Source organism: Thyridium curvatum, assembly GCF_004353045.1.
Source record: "Thyridium curvatum strain D216 chromosome Unknown NODE_43_length_354360_cov_84.162100, whole genome shotgun sequence".
NCBI classification, from domain to species: Eukaryota; Fungi; Ascomycota; class Sordariomycetes; order Thyridiales; family Thyridiaceae; genus Thyridium; species Thyridium curvatum.
In genome coordinates this window covers 32,461-49,884 of record NW_022156798.1, presented here as the reverse complement: position 1 = coordinate 49,884, position 17,424 = coordinate 32,461, and the positions used below count along the sequence as shown (strand labels likewise).

The following is a 17,424-nucleotide window of genomic DNA, read 5'->3' as shown; positions in this document are numbered from 1 at the left end:
ACGCAAGCTTTGAGATACCTCTCGACGTGCAAACTTTGACGCGGCGTCGCGAAAGGTTCATCCGCTGGGGAAAGGACGACGATCAGTGGTAATTGGTGGGGGATTTCCAGAGTCAGTGACGTCGTGGTCTCTCAGACAACCCACAGTAAAATCTGTGTCTAGGCAATGGAGCTACCCAGAATCCACAGCTCGCCCCAGCTCGTCGTGCCTCTTCTTTTTCTTCACTATTACTTAAAATTCCTTTTTCTTCCCTCGGCGGAGTCGAGTCCGCAGTTGCGTCTTCTTCGTCTGCCGAATCTTGTCATTGGCAAGCTCTATTGACTTTCTAGACTTTTGTCTCACTGGACGACATCTGCATGGGCGAACCATTCGAGACACGAGAATCAAGAAGCCTATAGAATCTGTCGTCCCTCACGATTGAACCTCAAGTCTTTGCGCATCTTGTTGAAGAACAACTGTACCATTCTCACGTTACCAGTCTTCATACCCAGCGCATGCCAAAAACGGTACCTCCTGTCCAAGCTACGCTACAGAGCACACAGAGTCCAGTCTCTTCACAAACGTTATGCCTATGCTCTGATGGTCTCTGGATGAACCGTCAGGTTTTGACCATCGCCAGGTAGGTTTCTGAGCCCAGCAACTATTCAGTAATGCTGGGAGCATCCAGTCTCCTTTTTCCTTTTCATCACCACTTGACTATCCCTCTTCTCTTTCCTTTTTGGAGGGTGGATTGAACCATCACAATCATCCGTGCAAAGCGGTCTCAGGAGAAAAAAAAATCATTTGTGTTTGCGGGTGTCTGCTCGACGCTCACGTCCGACCCTCACTTTAACCTCGTGGAGTTTGTCCGTCAAACCCAACAAAATGGGTCATCCGAGCTCTCCACTCTTCGGTGCTGAGTTGTCGGGGGCGGAGCCGACCACCTCATTTACATATTGATAGATATATTGCGCGGTACAAAAGGAAAATCCCGCTCCTTCCCAGGCGTCAAGTCGTAAGTCTTATCACGGGCCAACTATACATGTGCCCTGCCGGTTACCCAAAAAAACAGCCCAGGATCTCTATTCCTCCATCCGCCCAAAGACGCCGTCATCGTCCTCGTCGCTGCGAGCGCGGGACTGCATGTCGTCGTCGTCATCGTCATCCATGGTGCTCTCGCCGCTTCCTTCCATCCGCGTGTCTTCGTGTCGAGACTCCCCGCGCGTGAAACTCTCTGGAGCACGACTCGGGAAGCTGTTGATGAAGCTGGTCCCTGACAAAGCCGCCTGGCCAAGATACTGAGCCGGCAGCGGAGGAACAGGCGGGGCATCGGCCGGCAGCTGGACAGGGCGCGACCCGTTGTTACTGTTGAAGCTGCAGCTCAGCAATTCAACAGCAGCCGCCAGGTCCCTATCCTCTTGGCCCGTGTTACTCTTGCCAGACGAAAGGGGCCGCTGATCCTGGCTGGGCTGACGCTGGTGCCCGAACAAGTGGGCATTGGGAATGCTCCCAGAGATGGACCCAGAGAAAGGCCCCGACTGGTACGACGGAGTGAAGCCACTGCTAGCGCTGAACCTCTTGGCATCCGGATTGCGATAGCCTTGCGAATTGAACCCTTCCAGTTGCGGTGGGGGTGTGGTATCGGCCGAGCTGCGACCATCATGCTGATCCGAATAGCCCGATGCTGCCGGAGACGTCGAGTCCCGCTCGCTGGCAAAATCCCTAGCCGAGTCGGGAGGGGTTGTTGCGTCCTTAGGCACGTTGTTCATCGCCACCAAGACCGAGGCAGCCTCGAGAAGCTGAACCTGTTGGTGCTTGGAGATGAGCAGCTTCGATGTGAAGGACCACTCGGGAGTGTGTTCCCACCTGGACGACAAAAGAGGTTAACACACAGCTCTGATGGATTTGGGGCTTGAGCAGTGCATCTGCCACGGCATGTCACATCCAAGGCAGACCGGCTGGGAGATGGGAAGAAACAAGGAAGGAAAAGGGGGCACGAACAAATGCTTGGTCAGACAACTGCTGTGCTTGTAGCCCTTTCCGCACTTGTCGCAACGGAGCTCGACGCGGCTGTTCTTTCTGCCCTCCTTGACCAGCGGTTGGCCGTCGCTGGCTCTCCGAACCCGGGCCTTTTGGAAGTCGGATTCGCGGTCCGAGACGTCGTTGAGATCGTCTTCAATGGCGCTTCCCTGCATTTCCATCTTCCCCTCTGGGTTCACGAATCGGTGTGTAGGCAGGCTGGCGGGTGGAGAAGGCAGGCTGCCGGTCAGAGCGGACCTCGGGGTGCCAGACTTGGACATGGTGTTGCGGCGAGCCCCCAGGATGGGCAGAGGCGTAGCCTTGTCACCCGCCTCCTGCATGGCGGCGGCGACCGCGGCAACATTGGCGGCGGGATTGGTCATGCTCTTGCGCCGGGTGACGCGATGGTTGGTATTGAGCGAACTCGAGAGGATCGAGTGCGAGTTGTTGCGTGAGTGGCTTTGTCGGGGTGTCAGACCGCCGGCGGCGGGAATGGCAGTGATCGAGGGACGATGGGTCAATGGCCTCGAGGCTTGTTGCATTTCCTGCGATAGACAAAGTGGTCAGCACTCGCGGTCGCCTGGACCCTGAGGCGGGCGAGTAAGGGTGGTGAAAGGGGATCTGCGTACCTTGGAGGAGGCCATTGCCACAGAGTCACGGTCACACCAAAGCAGTCACTTTCGCGGCGGAAGAGCGAGAGGTGAGCGGAGCAGCCCTTGCGTAGGAAGAAAGCAAATGGTCGTTTGAGAAAAAGATAGCAAAGCAAAGCAAATTGCGTTTGCCGTCGAGCAATTGTGGCCGAAGGCGAGCGTGTGCTTGTGCGAGCGTCTGGTGCGTGAAGTGCGTGTGTTGGGAGATCGGCGGCTGCCAGCGAAAGCGGGTTGGGAAATAAAATATTATGGATTGTCTTTTGGGCGGCGGACAGGACGGACCAGTCGAAACCAAGGGTTCAGGCTTAGGTAGGTACGGGGGGAAAAAGGTGTGGCAGCGACTAAGGTTAGAGATTGGGAATCAGCTGGGCAGGAAGAGAAGCTTCGACGGTGTCAGGAAACGCATGAAAGAGAGGCGCGGGAAAGCGAATATCTCTCTTGCTTGTCTGCTTCCTGTTCTCTTGTCTTGTCGCAGCGTTTCCTCCGTATTCTCTCTGGCCCTTGCACCGTCTATTCCACAGCAGCCAAGCCTATCCCGGCGCCTCGGTCTGGTCGCTTTGCGGGGTTCCTTCACTTTGAATAGGGTCAAGGCGTGTTGTAAGAGCAAAGGAGAGAGAACGCAAGGGCACGGGACGGATCAGCCTGGTGAAAAGGAGGGAGAAAACACAGCAACTAGACCGGAGGAAAAATAATATTTTTTTTGTCCCTCGCTGGTTTTGTTGGCTTCGAGACGGGGAATGTTTGAAGAGATTCGAAGGGACAATCGCGTGTGTAAGGGAACCAGGGCTAGGTACCTACCGATAGGGTCGATCTGTCGCAAGAATCCAAAAGAGTCACCTGGAAGAGCGACAGGCAGGGAGGGAGGCCGCAAGTACCGGGTCAGGTACCTCGGTGGTAGCAGATCGGGCGGAAGCGCATTGGGCCGGCGCAGGCCGCGCAGGAAGAACAGGTAAGAGACATTTTTGGGGACCGGGACACCTGTCTGCCTGTCTGTGTGTGGTGTGTCCTGTGGCCTGCGGCCTGTGGTGAGGATGGATGGAGCCCAGAGCAGAGGGAGAAGAAGTGGACAAGCGCCGGCAGGTCTGCCCACAGCCTACAGCCCAGCCCACACAGCCCCATGTCCCACCCCCTCCCTCCATTCGCTGCCTCTCTCGCTCCCCGTCCGTTGGCTTGTGCGTGGTCACCACTCCTGCTCGATCACGGGCGAGCGCAGCGATGAGGACAGATAGATACCTGCCGAGTACTTGTGGAGAGCCCACTTGGGCTAGCCTGCGCTGGGTCCTGTTTGTGGCCGTATCGGCCCATAAGTGGTACTGGGCTGCTGGCGCCGTATTCCCCAGGATACTGCCTGTTTTAGTCCCAAAGTTTAAGGAGGGAAACGCTCGATGTACTCGCCGTTCTGGACCGCCTGTCCGCCCACCTTGGGACCGCCGAATTGGCACTGTGTTGAGCTTGCGGTAGAACCGGTTTGGGCATGGTTCATTATGCAGGCTATGCCCAACTCGTGCTGGCTCGAGGGGGGGGGAGGGAATCCAGAGGCGGGCGGGCGTCCGATGATTGAAGGGAGGATGAACTTGGAGGGGTGCGGGGTTGCTCTAAAGAGGAGGAGGAGTGAGAGGATCAGATTAATGCTGGCGACCAAAGGAGGAGCAGGGGGCTGAGGCCTGCTCGGTCTCCTCTTCAGTACGGGAGATTATAAATTTAGATATCTAGACTTACACCTCTCTCCACGAACTGTCCTGCTGTGGGCTTGCATATTTAATATTGTCAAGTAGGTATTGCAAAGCAACAATGTCAACACCTTGATCTTGTGCCTGCCCTTCTCGTGCCAGTGCCAGGCTGGTCGCCACTGTGGCCTCAGCGACTCCAATATTGTTCTAGTTACTTGGCCTACGGAGTAGTCGCACTTACAAGTAGATCTGTTCCCTCGTTTCCAGATGGTGGGATGAAGGTAAGAGTAGGAGATTTGATGGAAAGGCATGAGGGAGTGATTGGCTACTTCGTTACCTTGAACCACGACACAAGCATGAACAATTAGTGTGAGGAGTAGGAGGAGGAGGAACTCCTCATCCATTGGACGAGCCACACTTCCTCAAACAACACATATATCCGACAGGTCAGTAGACATGTACGTCGTAGAGAGCTACTCCTCACTGGCAGGACATGACAGATGACAACCCCGCCCGCAGCAACCCCCTCATGGGCTTGCATATGTGCACCGAGTTGAATGCCAGTCCAAGGGGAGGAGATTGTTGTTGTGGAGTTGCTAATCACCACTCGATGCCCCTCGGCCCCCCCATCGAGTCCAACAGGTCTCCTCTTCCGCAAAGCGGGGAAAGCCAACTTCAATGTCTCCATGGCCGGCAGTCTTGTCCCGTCTTGTCTTGTTGACTCTGCCAGTCTCTCCTCTGCAGCTATTTCCTTTGCACCGAGTTGATGAAACGAGCAGTGCAGAAGGTCATCGTGAAGGAGGCCCTATCGGAACACTACTGGCGAAGGCGTGCTTTCAAATTGGTTTTAATTTTTCGCCACGACATGCACCAGGTGACAGGCGCAAAGCCATCTCTGTTCAATATGGGCTTAGCCTGTATTGATACTACCTGCCCCATATCGACCCCGGAAAATCAATGTTTGACGACCGAATCCGCGCGGCAGTCGGTCTGCTACCAGTTTACAAACGGTCCTTGCTGGACGGAATAGCAACAGCAGAATCATAGGCGCATGGCCTTCCGTAAGAAATGCCTGGTTTGAACTGCATAAAACAGCACAGTGAGACACATACTGTGTGGAGGATTAAGGTAGGTACACATTCAACTAGACTGGCCGTTACACGCAGCTCCACCCCGCCCGGTCCAACCAATGGGTAGAGACCTGGTGGCGTGGCTTTTAGCGCAGGTGACCACTGGTTCAGCAACAGGTACCCGCTGCAGACCATCCCTCCGAGAGTTTGGACGTGTGTCAGGCACGGGACCCCGACCGTCGGGATTTTTATTTTTTTTATTTTTCTTCCCAGCAGAAGGCTGGTGAACACTCTGCATCTTGGTTTCTTTGGTTCGGTTGTCGTTGTCTCGCAGTTCCGAGAAGACCCAGACCCATGACCGGATTGGTCTCACTGACTATCACTCGGGGGCCAATTGGCTCCAGTCACGCAGCGCGCTATGCTTTGAGAAGCGAAGCATGCGCTTTAATAAAAGTACATCCCACCTGGGCATCGCCCCTCAGCTTTGCTTCCGCTTTCGGACACCTGCCAAGTCGTACGTGAGGCACCCACCGTGCGGTCACACGGCCCTATCAGCGGCAGGATGTGCCACGCTACCCTCCCTTTCTTGGTAACCAACCAATCGCGCGGCATCGCCTGTTCCCACTTGTCATTGGCCCCTTTCCAGGCCTCCGACCCCATCGAATAAATGTCCTCAAGCAGGTACTTCCGTTTAATTGCGCTCCCCTTCCCTGACGGCGCGTGAGAGTGTTGTGTGTTGCATCTCCCCCCTCAAGCCCTCGAGTGGCCACGCATGAACATTGCACTCAGGCGATCGATGCATCCAGCAATTTAGCAGGGGATCCAATTGCAGCATGGGGCGGCTGTTGGAGTGAAATGCGCAGAACGGTGCCTACTTTAGCAGTTGCTGTCGGCCCTCTCGGCAGTGTGTTCGCACATACGAGGAGGGACCAAGGACGAAGCTGACACGAACAACGGAAGCATCAGTGGATCGATCGGCTTTGCTCACCGCACCCAGCCAGCCCATCTGGGCTCGACTGCTAGCGCCAAGGTGGCTTGGGCTGAGCGGGTATGACATGCAGCACGACTTGCCATTTTCTTTCGTCGCGGGCATGAGGCCCAGCCTGGGTCTGAGGATCGTGATGCCCACTCTAGTGGTAGTAGGGCTGTACCTACCTACGAAGGAATTAGGTACCTTGGAACACCCTGCTCGTAGACCTTGGACAGGAGGCTTGCAAGCTGGCCAATACAACGAACAATGCGGCCGAACTCCACCAGGCAAGACATGACGCAATTGTCTAGGGTCAAGAGCAGCACGCAATGGAGTCAACTCCGCAGGACGGACTCACTGTATGACGTTAGGGCAGTGAGCCAGGTGGCCACAATCCAGCAATGTCGAAAATGTATTCTTGTCTGAGACGACTGTTGTTATCTGGTGCTTGTAAACATGTTTTGAGGGCGTTTTGGTTCTGACTGATGATTGACAGGCACCGCCGCCAATCTCCACCCAATGGCGATTTCGTCCCTGCGCATATCATGTCAATCACTCTTGATTAATTAACCTTCTTAAACTCCTTCAGCCCTCTTTTTATGGTTCATATTTCTCCTGTTGATCACCCGCGCGCTATCTCTCAAGGGCCGGTAGTAGGCCCCACCAGTACGGTCAGTCTCTGGGTTTCTCATCACCCAGCCTTGCGATCAACAAGACAAGTCTGTGTCAAGTCCATTGCTCATCATTTCCCCAAAGCTGCCTAGTTGCATAGCTCGACTGGATCTTAAATCTCTCGTCTGCCTGCGCAGCATTCTCACATGTCTGAGAAGTTCAGGCACCTGGTGTCTACCGACAAGCTAGAACAGTTGCAGTCAAGATGTTCCCTATGATGGATTGATGGCCAGCTGAAGACTTGCAAGGGTGACATCCAAAGGCTCCCCATGGTACCGTTGTTGCCGAAAACTGGTTCGTAGAAGTAGAAAGCCGGACATGTGGCTCATGGCCCTCTGAGCTGAGGCTCTCAATTTGACCCCGATCACTTCTTGTGGGTGCCAGCACCTATGAAACATCAAAAAGGAGCTCTGTCATAGTGGCGTTGAAAGTGTTGGTGAAAGTACCTAGAGGGACGGGAGACCAGTGCACGACTAGGGGAGGTCCGGTTGAATGTTATCTAGGCCCTTGGATGGTTTCCTTGACAAGCCCTTTTAGTAAGAAACGCGATAGCAGTTGATACGGACATCGCATCTTCCTCGGCAAGCAGTGAACGGCCGATAGGAGACAACGTTTCTCCCTCAATTCTTCTCATTGTCAATCTTGCAAGCCCATTCTCCACGCGATTATCAGCTTTGAAATTTGCGTGTATAAGCAAATCTGTCACCATGTCGAACGATGATAGCGTGTTCCGCCGCGTTGGCCGGGGTGGGGCCGGGAATTGGTATAGCAAGAAGGATGTCCAAGAGGCTGCCGACAAAGAGACAGTACGTGAAGCATCGATCAGCAGAACAGCAGGGCGGTGCAGTGATTTTTAACGCCATCCGCAGCTTGATGTTGAGGCACAGAAACCTACCGGGACAGAGCCGGGGGCAACAGTTGCACAATCCCCAGAAGGCCCGGCATATACCCGTGCGGGTCGGGGCGGCGCGGGCAACTTCTACGACGCCGGGGCCGGCTCGGACCCCGCTGTTGCAGCGAAGGAAGAAGCTCAGAAGACAAAGGCAGCCGTGGCTGCACACTCTGCAAGGCCAAGGACGACTGGGCTGGGCGGCAGAGGCGGCGCTGGTAACTGGGGAGCTGACCTGGCGGCTGAGCAGCAAGAAAGAGAGGAGGAGAACAAGAGAAGACTGAAGGAGCTAGAAGAAAAGGTGCTGCAGGATGTCGAATCCGGGCTGGCGATGCCCGCGAGAGCATATCGATCGCATGACCGAGAGAGTGAATGATGATTCTGGGTTTCTGAGGCTTTAAGGTAGAGGAAGGTTACGGAGCTAGTTCAATGATACCCTTGAAGATTTCACCACTTTTTGTGCTCTCAATCTGAATCGCGGATATCCCAATCAATTCATCCTGGGAAGCTTCACTGATGAAGCCTCATCATTGTCTACATGTAATTCAATATTCTCGACACAAAGGGATGGAAAATCCAAACCAAGGCAAACTTTTGGTGAGGTCTGGTCTGCAGCTGTCACCCACTCCTGCCCCAGATATCCACAGCTTTAGGTATCGCTAGGCAGGTGGTCCGAGCGTCTTGGGGTTTGAGCTCTGCTGTCTAAAAGTACGACGCGAACCGCCTTCCCAACGCGTAGCCATCTACAATATCCAACTCTCGAATATCGACACTTTCGGCTTCACACCTTCTTAATAGATCGTTTCGGCCGTCTGAAGGTAAAACGGTTCTTTGCGATACTGCGCCAAACACTCTGCGATGATGGAGGGGCCGGGCGCAGACCCTGGAGAAGGGGTGTCGCCGCGGCGCAAAACATCCGTCGAGCAGGCGATGCCCTCCTTTGGTGCCATGAGCAACCCGCTCGACTCACTCGACTTACGCGCCGACCCAGATGCTCAGGCCACAGTCACAGACTTCCTCGATTTCACCGAATATCTACCTGCTGATATCATGCGCTCCCTGACCCTCATCGGACAGCTTGACCAGACCTACATCGATGCGTCGACCAACGTCCACGACCTCACAACGACATGGGGTCGCCTTCCCGATATGCCCCCCGAGGAGCGTCCTGCTGCGGTACAGGTCAGAGCAGACATCTCGCAGAATTTGAACCGCGCACTCAGCTCGAGGGTTTACTCCCATGCCGAAGCAGTGCGCATGGCCGATAATGTCTCCCGCCACTACAACCGTGCCAAGATCATACTGGGAAAGCTGCAAACCATGATGGAGAACTACCCGACGGCCGAGGAACAAAAGAGTCCGGTGGCTGCCCGATCGCCGCAGATGTCTCGCACCCCGAAAATCAGTGTACGCTCCGAGGGAGGCCAGAGGGTTCGAAGGCAACGGGTATCACGTATAACAGTCCCCGGCGAGGTCCTGGCACCCTACGAGCTAGATTACGAATCATACACCGAGGAGAGCGATGACGAATCTGAAGATGACGATAGTTCACCTCCGCGTGAGACTCCTGCCGCGCCACCGCGGATCAAACTCTTGAAGACGCCCAAGACGCCCAAGGCCAGAATGCCACGACCGACGATGACGGGCCAGGGCTTCCATCCGCTGTCAACAAGTGGCGTGCTGGCTCAGCTCAAACCACCCCCTGATGATGCTGTTCCCGGCAGCGCGGACGCGCCGTGGCTGCAGCTGACGGCTTACGAGCTGGCCAAGTTGAGGAAGCGCATGAAGAAGAATGCGCAGTGGACACCCAGTGAGACTATGATTGCACGGGAGCTCAAGGTACTAGGCCGTGGAGTTGAGGCATGGAGAGCGGCGAAGAAGGCGGCAGAGGACGAAGACCGCCCCTTTGAGAACACTCTGCCCGTTTCGGTTGTGGATGAGAATGGTGTGTCTGGCCCACCACTGGGGGCACTCAGCATTGACGCTGCACTTGCGGCCGAGGACAAGCAGAACACAAACCGTGGCATGAAGCTGAACGCGGCGAAGAAGATCAAGCGTGAGTCGCTGGCGCAACTAGCGGCACAGGAAGCGGAGGAGTCCGCCAGAAAATTGCGCGAAGCGGCAAAAGCCATTTTTGCACCCAACGCGGCCGCCGTGCAGGCTCCGGGCAAGACACCGGGCAACGTCAAGCCTCCACGAAAGCGGAAACGTGACTCGCAGCCCGAGGCTGACGCCGAGAAGCCTGACATGTCTGAGAGCCCGGCGCAAAAGCCTCAGCCGAAACGACCAAAGACCGAGACGCCAGTACCAATTCCACAACCCACGCTGCAAGCAGCGTCTTCGAGCGCGCCGGCACACGAGACTCCAGTTCACCCCCCTCTACTGTCGGCAGGAAACCCAGCAGTCAAGCCCAAGTCGACTACACCGGTGCCTGTGCCCATCCCCCCGGGACAGGATCACTCCAATTCCAAGCTTTCGCTGTCCAACTCTCCTGCATCGGTGGCCAGCACCCCTGGATCAAATACGGTGACCACAACGGTGCCTCTCAAGCCGCCTGCAGACACTCACATTCCTCCCCCTATTCATTCACCGAAGAAGTCCACTACACCGATCTTGCCTCCGGTCCGGGAGACCAGGACAAGGGAGGCGGCCAGGAAGGAACAGGCTAGGGAGAGCCTGCCACCGGTAAAACCCCCGTCCCGAGCAGCGACCCCTGCCGCGTCAGAGCCGCTGCGACGCCCGATGTCGAGAGGGAAGGCGTCTAGTCAGGAGCCGCCCGCGTCGCTGGCTGTGGATCGTCCCCGTCGCGCTAGCACCGCGCGGAACACCCCTGTGCCGGAGGTGCGGCAGCCTGGCAAGCGTCCTAAGAGGCCGGCGCCCGGAATCATCAGCCGCACGAACTCTGGCGGCAATAGTGCTGTGGGGAAGAGGAAGGCCGCGCCCAAGAAGAAGCGCGGAGCTCCCAAGAAGGACAAGGGGCAGCCGGACGCCGAGATCGAGGTCGAGGTCGACGACGAAGGCAACGTCATCGACCCGGATGAACCGCGTTATTGTCTCTGCAACGGAGTGAGCTTCGGCACCATGATCCAGTGCGACAACACGGATGTAAGTAGCGATCGCGCCCTTCCTTCTATTTCTTCTTCCATGGCCTAGATTTCCCCAATGCCAGATGCTGACGGTGTGTCACCAGAGTTGCAAGCAAGAGTGGTTTCACTTGGAGTGCGTAGGGCTGACCGACATTCCGGCGCGGACTACAAAGTGGTACTGCCCGGATTGCCGGGTCCTGCTCAATATTGGAGGGAAGGGCGAGGTCAGTGCCAGGGGAGTTCGAGCTTGACAGCATTCGGATCTAGACGACTATGGGAGCCCGTCTAGAAGGAAGCGTGCGATTAGCGCTGGTGCGGGATGAGACATGAACAGTAAACTTGTAATGGTATTGTAGCATGACCATGCTATTACGAAATACAATCCACGATGATTTCAAGCCGGCCCTTCCTCTCCGGTAGTCTCCTTTGTCCTCTACTTTGTAGTTGATGCGCACTATGCCAGAATGCAAAACGGTGTAGATACCTATGGGCGGGACTAATCCCCAGGTCCGGCTTTGCGGGTGTTGGTGTAGTGCCAAACACCGGATAGCGAAACACCCAATGTGTTCCCGTGGCCAACTGGCTATCGCGCTATTCTTTATCAGCTGACCCCACAGTGACGATGTGGGAAGCTGGGGAGGTACCGACTTGGAGGCTTATTCAGGCACGTAATGAAAGTATTCAAAGGCAGGTCGGGGAAAGGCGGTGGAGGGTTTGGTGAAGGCGGTGCCTCCTTCAAAGATCTCCTACGATAGAGTTCGTGACGACTAGCCCGGCCAGGGAGGGCGTTACATGGAATAGGCACGGTTTGTACGGATCAACCGGGGCGCTAGGGTGCAAGTCGGTTGCGTTCTCTTTGTTGAGGGCATTGGGACGATGACCCTGCATGGAGATGAAAAGCAAGGCGTCCAAGCCGGAGGGAGCATTGACGCGCTAACGGCGGACACTTGTCATCGAGAAAACAGGCAAAAAGGGGCTGAAAGGCTACCTCTCTCTACTGTACCTACTTGTACCTTGGGTACCTATATGTATAGGTAGGTTCGTTGAATGGTAAAGTCACGACAGGCGGTCATACACCTCACCCACCCACATAAGACTGACTACACTCCAGCGAGTGGGCAAAGAGTGTGACCAAGGCTGGTGCGTCAGGATCGTGCAAGGGCTGAAGAGGGATGACGACGTCAGACGCAGCTGCGACGGAGGACCTGGACCAGCGTGTCTCGTGGGTTTTGATTCATGCGCCACCTGCTCTTCTAATACCGGGATCCCGATGAGTACATGGCCATGGCCGTACCTGTGCCCGTCTATGCTGATGTTTCGGGGGCTTGTCCTTGTCAACTGAAACCACGAAACGGCCTGAATGTTCGCAGAATACGCAGCAAAGTACAGTAGAGAGAGTGCCTAGGCAGGTCGAGTAGAGAGGCCCGCCGTGTGACAAGTCTGCATGTGGTTGTTCCTGGACACCATTGGCATATTCCGTACCTCACGGGTGTCCTTTTCTCTCACACTCATTCCAGCTGCTGGGCATGCTGGACCAGGCTTGTGGGGTTTGCTACCTATCGGTGCAAGGGTACCGATTATGCAGCAGAAAGTCAGGAACCGCTTGCCTCCCCCCGCCCGCGCATCCCTCCATCAACCCATGCATCCCTAAAGAGGTACCTTTCGGGCCCCTTCCTGGCAGTAGCGAGCCATGTACCGCGCTGAGGGGTGCCAAGGTGCCTCCCTCTCCCCTCCCCTCTCCCCGCCTCCGGGTGTTCGCTGTCTGCTGGGCTGGTTGGAGGTTAGGTACTACCTGGAAGGTGCGGTCCAACACGGTCAGTGACTCGTCCGGCATCCAGTCTGGAGGTTCGCGCCTGCCATCCTCACCTGCCCTGCTCCTCGCTTCTCTCCCTTTCCCAACTCACCCCAGGCTCATTCAACTCGATTGAAGGGGCCTCTTGACTGCAAAGTACAAGCACTGTTTCCGATTTGAATTTCCCACCAAATCGAACCCGCGATCTTCCTGTCGACTGCTGTCGTCGCCAAGGCAGAAGACAACAGACCCGCCGCCGCCCGCTACCCCAAGCATCGACCCCTCCGGCCCTTGAGACAAGAGCGCGCCGCGGTGCTTCACACTCCGCGCGTGGCCTCCTTCACCGCTCTCTCTCCGTCCCTCCGCAAACCGACGCAGCGTAATTGTCTGTCCTCCGCGCGATTCTGTACGATCTTTTGCTATTGTAGTGAAATACCTGCCGTGTTCCGGTCCCGGGAGTTTACTACAGCGCCGGTCTTAGCTCCCAGAGCTTACCCCGGGGCAGGTATCCGCTCTGCCCTAGGATTGAGGGTGGCTGCTTCATGCCGGGTTGGTTTCCTCTGCCTCTCTTGTAGAAGATTGCCCTCCGGCGTGTCAAGGCCATGTTACTGACCTTGTGATCTGACGGTAGGCTCCAAGAGGTCGAAAAAGGATGCCAAAGAAGGCGGCGGCGTTGTTGCCGCGGTCAACAAGCATGGGGCCAAGTTCTCGTACGTCTCTCGCCTTTGATGATGGCTGCTTGTCTTTGTGGCACATCCTTGGTTTCCTTTTCGAGCTCAGTGATATGCAAAACGTGCTGACAAACTGCGCGAAAGGAACGGTCATGCTAAAGGGTCTGCATCTGATACTTCCTCACCATCAATCCAGTCGCCCGAGATAAACGCCATTCCTACCCCTTCCTCGAGCGGGAATCCTACCGTCTCGCCGGCTCTGGATGCCATATCTGCCACCTCGTTTGCCCCTAGTACGGCACCCAGCGCAAACAATGACTGGGCCAGAATGATACCCGGCATGGCAGGGTCACCCGGAAACCTCATCAGTCTCATGGGAGAGTCGCCGCCCACTCAGCCTTCGTCCTATGAAGACCGAGGCCTGCCCTCCGGCTGGTCATCGCCTTCTACTCGTCCATACCTCCAGAGCCACCCAGCCTCGGTCTCACCACCAACTTCCGGAAGACGCCCCTTGAGTTTTCAAATGGACGGCCGTTATCAGCAGCCCCCTGATCTACCTTCTCACATAGCCATGGGCGGACCGCGGCGTAGCTCCTTACATTCCCACATTGCCCAGTCTCGGGGGGGCCCGAATCCGCCGCTCCCACACCAAGCCCAACCACACTTTTATGGCACACCCGAACTCGACTTCGATATGCAATCTCAAGTCGGAATGCGAGCTGGCGAGCGCGGCTACCACTTTGGATTCGACACACTGCCAGCGCAGGGCGCAGCGAACGTTGTGCCTGGTACGGGTAGCGTCGTCGTGGCCGGTTACGAGGGTGGTCTTGACGTTTACTCAGTCAGCAAACGGGGGCTGGAATCCGTGGCCACTCTGAAAGGCTTGCGTGGAGGCGTGTATGATGCAAAGATCCTACCCTGGTCTCCTTCGGACTCTGGACCCGATATTTATCCTCTGATCGCTGTTGTTCTACATGGGCCAGTACTCAATACAGTTCCAGAGGTTCATGTCCAGAGCGAGGACGGGGACACGGCCAGCACTCAGTCACCAGAACGAGCCTTACGCGATGATATGAGTCACAAAGGCAACCTGCCCGTGGAGTTTTACCAGACTACCGTGGAAGTTCTCTCTCTGAAGACCGGGAAGTGCGTCGCTGTTCTTCTGGAAGCGCCCAAGATTCAACTCAGCACCCCAGTTACCAGCCCTATCTTCCAGCCGCCCCCTGTCTCGGGCGCCCTCAGCCTCAAAGCCGACAGCGGAACAATTGCTGTATCTTCCGGCGTGAGCGGTGAGAGCTGGATCTACAAACAGGCGATCATCGCCCAGGATCCATTCATCCAGTTTGTGTGCGTGGCCAAATTGTGGACAACTCTGCAACAATCACCCAAGAGCGATGCACCGCAGGATGGTGAGAGAGCCCGGAGCCCCATGCCGAGGCAAGGCTGTCGCACCCCAATTCTGGATCTCAAAGGTAGATGGATCTCGTACTGCCCCGCCAAAGCGTCATCTCAGATATCTCTACGGGCTTCAATTCCGGTTCCAGTTAGCGGCAAGGGTCCAGGCCTGAGCGCTCTTACGCCGCCACAGCTCCCCGCTGTTACCTGTGAGCTCGACTTGCCCGGAGCCGAAAGCGTGATGAACAAGCTCATGCGTGACGCAACACAAGAGTTGATCTCGGGAGCGAAATGGGTAGGACAACAAGGGTGGCAAGCTTTCAATACGTACTGGAAGGGCTCTGCAGCACCGCAAGCACCACGTTCTCCTCCTCTTGCGTCGCAGCAATGGAACACCGGGTATCCCCCAAGGCACGATACAGCTCAGTTCCCACCGACTCACGGCGCAGTCGCTCCCCCAGTCTCGAAGGATCCTGGACTGATATCCGTTATCGATGCGGAGGCTCTGGCTCACTCTACGAGCATTCATCCGCTGGCTACTTTTCCGGCTCCGCTTGGTTGTAGCTTTCTCTCGTTCTCGCCAAACGGGACCTGTCTGTTTGCTGCAAGCAGCAAAGGCGATGTCCAGTCCGTCTGGGATCTGCTGAGAATCCAGCATACCAGAAGCTCTCCTCTACAGACATCAGCTCAGCCTGGCTCACCAACTGGTCCCAGGGTCAGGCAGATTGCACAATTCTCTCGCATGACTGTGGCCCGGATAGTGGATGTCGCTTGGACAAGACCCCATGGCGAACGACTAGCAATGGTGACGGAAAGGGGTACGGTTCACATTTTGGAACTGCCACCGAGCGCGTTCATCTGGCCCCCTCCCCGTCGGCGCACTCGCACCCAAGAGAGCAAAGCTGTTACTAGCGAAGGCGGAGCCGGAGCCGCTTCTATTGCTTCTAGTGCTCTGACAACTGCCATCGGCGCGGCTAGGCCGTTGCTCACAAGGCCCCGCCGCAGCAGTTCCAACATACCACAGTCGACGGGTGCAACCTTCCGCGATCAGGCGAGTCAGGGCGGGAAGATGATCGCGGCCGGGATCAGCCACTCTCTTGGCAAGACTGGCAGTGCTATCAGTCAACTTCGTCACACTGGGGAAAACAGGGCCGCGCTACCAAGTAGTGCCTTGACTCCTACTCCGTCTTGTGTCACCTGGATCACCGGGAGGCGGTACCACTCGCTCTTTGTCATTGGTGATGGCGTCGTCAGAACGTTCCCAACTGGTGGACGCGGCACAGTCTCGGGCTCCGGAAAAGAGGGACTGCCTCGGCTGAACCGATACAAGGACTTCAAGCTGCCGCTTCTGTCAGAAGACCTACTAGCACCAGCTGTGAAGCGTTTTCTGGACCCTGATGAGTACCTTGAGTTGAACGACCAAAATGACGCTGGCGACAACACGCTGGTACTTGAGCAACGTTCTGGGACAAAGCAGCTGCAAACCTTGGCGGCAGCGCAGTCATCGATCCCTCAAGCCGAGATCGAGTCCAGCGCACCGTATCAGCCATTCCACACTGACCGGCGCGTTGCCCTCTTCGAATATGATCTGAACCAGCACACAGCGGCCCTTCAGCCCTCTGACATCTCGACGATGCTTGCCGACACGAGTTTGGAGGACAAAACCCTACCTGCCCGTCGAAAGCAGCAAAAGCGACAAGTCGTTTCCAAGCCAGAGACTCCGCCGACTGGAGCATGGGTATTTGGCCAACCCATCAGTTCAACACGGCTTGACACCGGTCATATCCAGATCTCGGAGGAGGAATCATTCAACATTAGTGTCGAAGACATGCGGGCATTGCCAGCCTCGGCTATGGAACGGGTCCTCCAACACGTTGGTGACAACGAAGAGCAGATTGTTGTTACGACAAGACGAAGAAGGGGCGGCGGACGCGCGGCTGACCAGGACGATGACGGATTCTTCGAAGACGACTGTGAGGTTCTCGACTTTGCGGATCAGCGTGTCTGAAACAACGCATCAAAAACCTTTATGTCCTCTTGGAAACTGGGGTCGTTCGTTACCGTTCGGAAGGGCCAGTGGCGATGCATGCAGCGATGAATTTATTGTTTATTTCCCACTCAGTTGACCATACCAAAGCATAACGAGGGAACGGGCATCATTCGGTCCTCAACGGCGTTTGAAATTAGACGTTATGAGATTAGGAGTATCTTGTCTCTTCACACGGTTGTCTCTCGTTAGTGATAAGATCCTAGTTAGAGAGTTGCTGCATAAATACCAGATATGTAGCATGAAATCCACAAAAAAAAGGGACATTGTATCTTTGCAAGAAACATACTGGCTCGATGATTGGGAGTCTCTCAGGTAGAGATGCTCTGTACACCGGGAGTATCGCGAGACTGCAACATGGAGAAGAGTTGGGGTGAGTTATAGCTTCAAGTCATTATTTCCGTAATGTTACACCATTTTATGGGATTCCCTCTAATGCGACACCGGCACCCCTCGCCAGCTGTTCTCCCGATAGCCTGCTCTCCGAAGTCACAATGTCACTTCTCCAAGCTGA

The 17,424-nt window shown here is 55.9% G+C and overlaps 5 protein-coding genes across 5 annotated transcripts; 3 read left to right on the top strand and 2 right to left on the bottom strand.

Annotated features, from left to right (window-relative positions):
- Positions 1-1,061: 1,061 nt before the first annotated feature.
- E0L32_007169 (uncharacterized protein) lies at positions 1,062-2,642 on the bottom strand (the record flags this gene model as incomplete). The annotated part of the gene is made up of 3 exons (XM_031141883.1): positions 1,062-1,845; positions 1,981-2,543; positions 2,628-2,642. 3 exons carry the CDS (start codon positions 2,640-2,642, stop codon positions 1,062-1,064), a joined length of 1,362 nt encoding a protein of 453 aa, XP_030993765.1.
- A 1,372-nt stretch (positions 2,643-4,014) lies between these two features.
- On the bottom strand, positions 4,015-4,629 carry E0L32_007168 (uncharacterized protein; the record flags this gene model as incomplete). Its single annotated transcript, XM_031141882.1, has 3 exons — positions 4,015-4,312; positions 4,368-4,512; positions 4,560-4,629. 3 exons carry the CDS (start codon positions 4,627-4,629, stop codon positions 4,015-4,017), a joined length of 513 nt encoding a protein of 170 aa, XP_030993764.1.
- A 3,108-nt stretch (positions 4,630-7,737) lies between these two features.
- On the top strand, positions 7,738-8,295 carry E0L32_007167 (uncharacterized protein; the record flags this gene model as incomplete). Its single annotated transcript, XM_031141881.1, has 2 exons — positions 7,738-7,836; positions 7,900-8,295. The coding sequence occupies 2 exons, from the start codon at positions 7,738-7,740 to the stop codon at positions 8,293-8,295; spliced, it is 495 nt and encodes a 164-aa protein (XP_030993763.1).
- A 485-nt stretch (positions 8,296-8,780) lies between these two features.
- Positions 8,781-11,072, top strand: E0L32_007166 (uncharacterized protein; the record flags this gene model as incomplete). The annotated part of the gene is made up of 1 exon (XM_031141880.1): positions 8,781-11,072. One exon carries the CDS (start codon positions 8,781-8,783, stop codon positions 11,070-11,072), a length of 2,292 nt encoding a protein of 763 aa, XP_030993762.1.
- A 2,724-nt stretch (positions 11,073-13,796) lies between these two features.
- E0L32_007165 (uncharacterized protein) lies at positions 13,797-16,871 on the top strand (the record flags this gene model as incomplete). Its single annotated transcript, XM_031141878.1, has 1 exon — positions 13,797-16,871. The coding sequence occupies one exon, from the start codon at positions 13,797-13,799 to the stop codon at positions 16,869-16,871; it is 3,075 nt and encodes a 1,024-aa protein (XP_030993761.1).
- Positions 16,872-17,424: the final 553 nt, after the last annotated feature.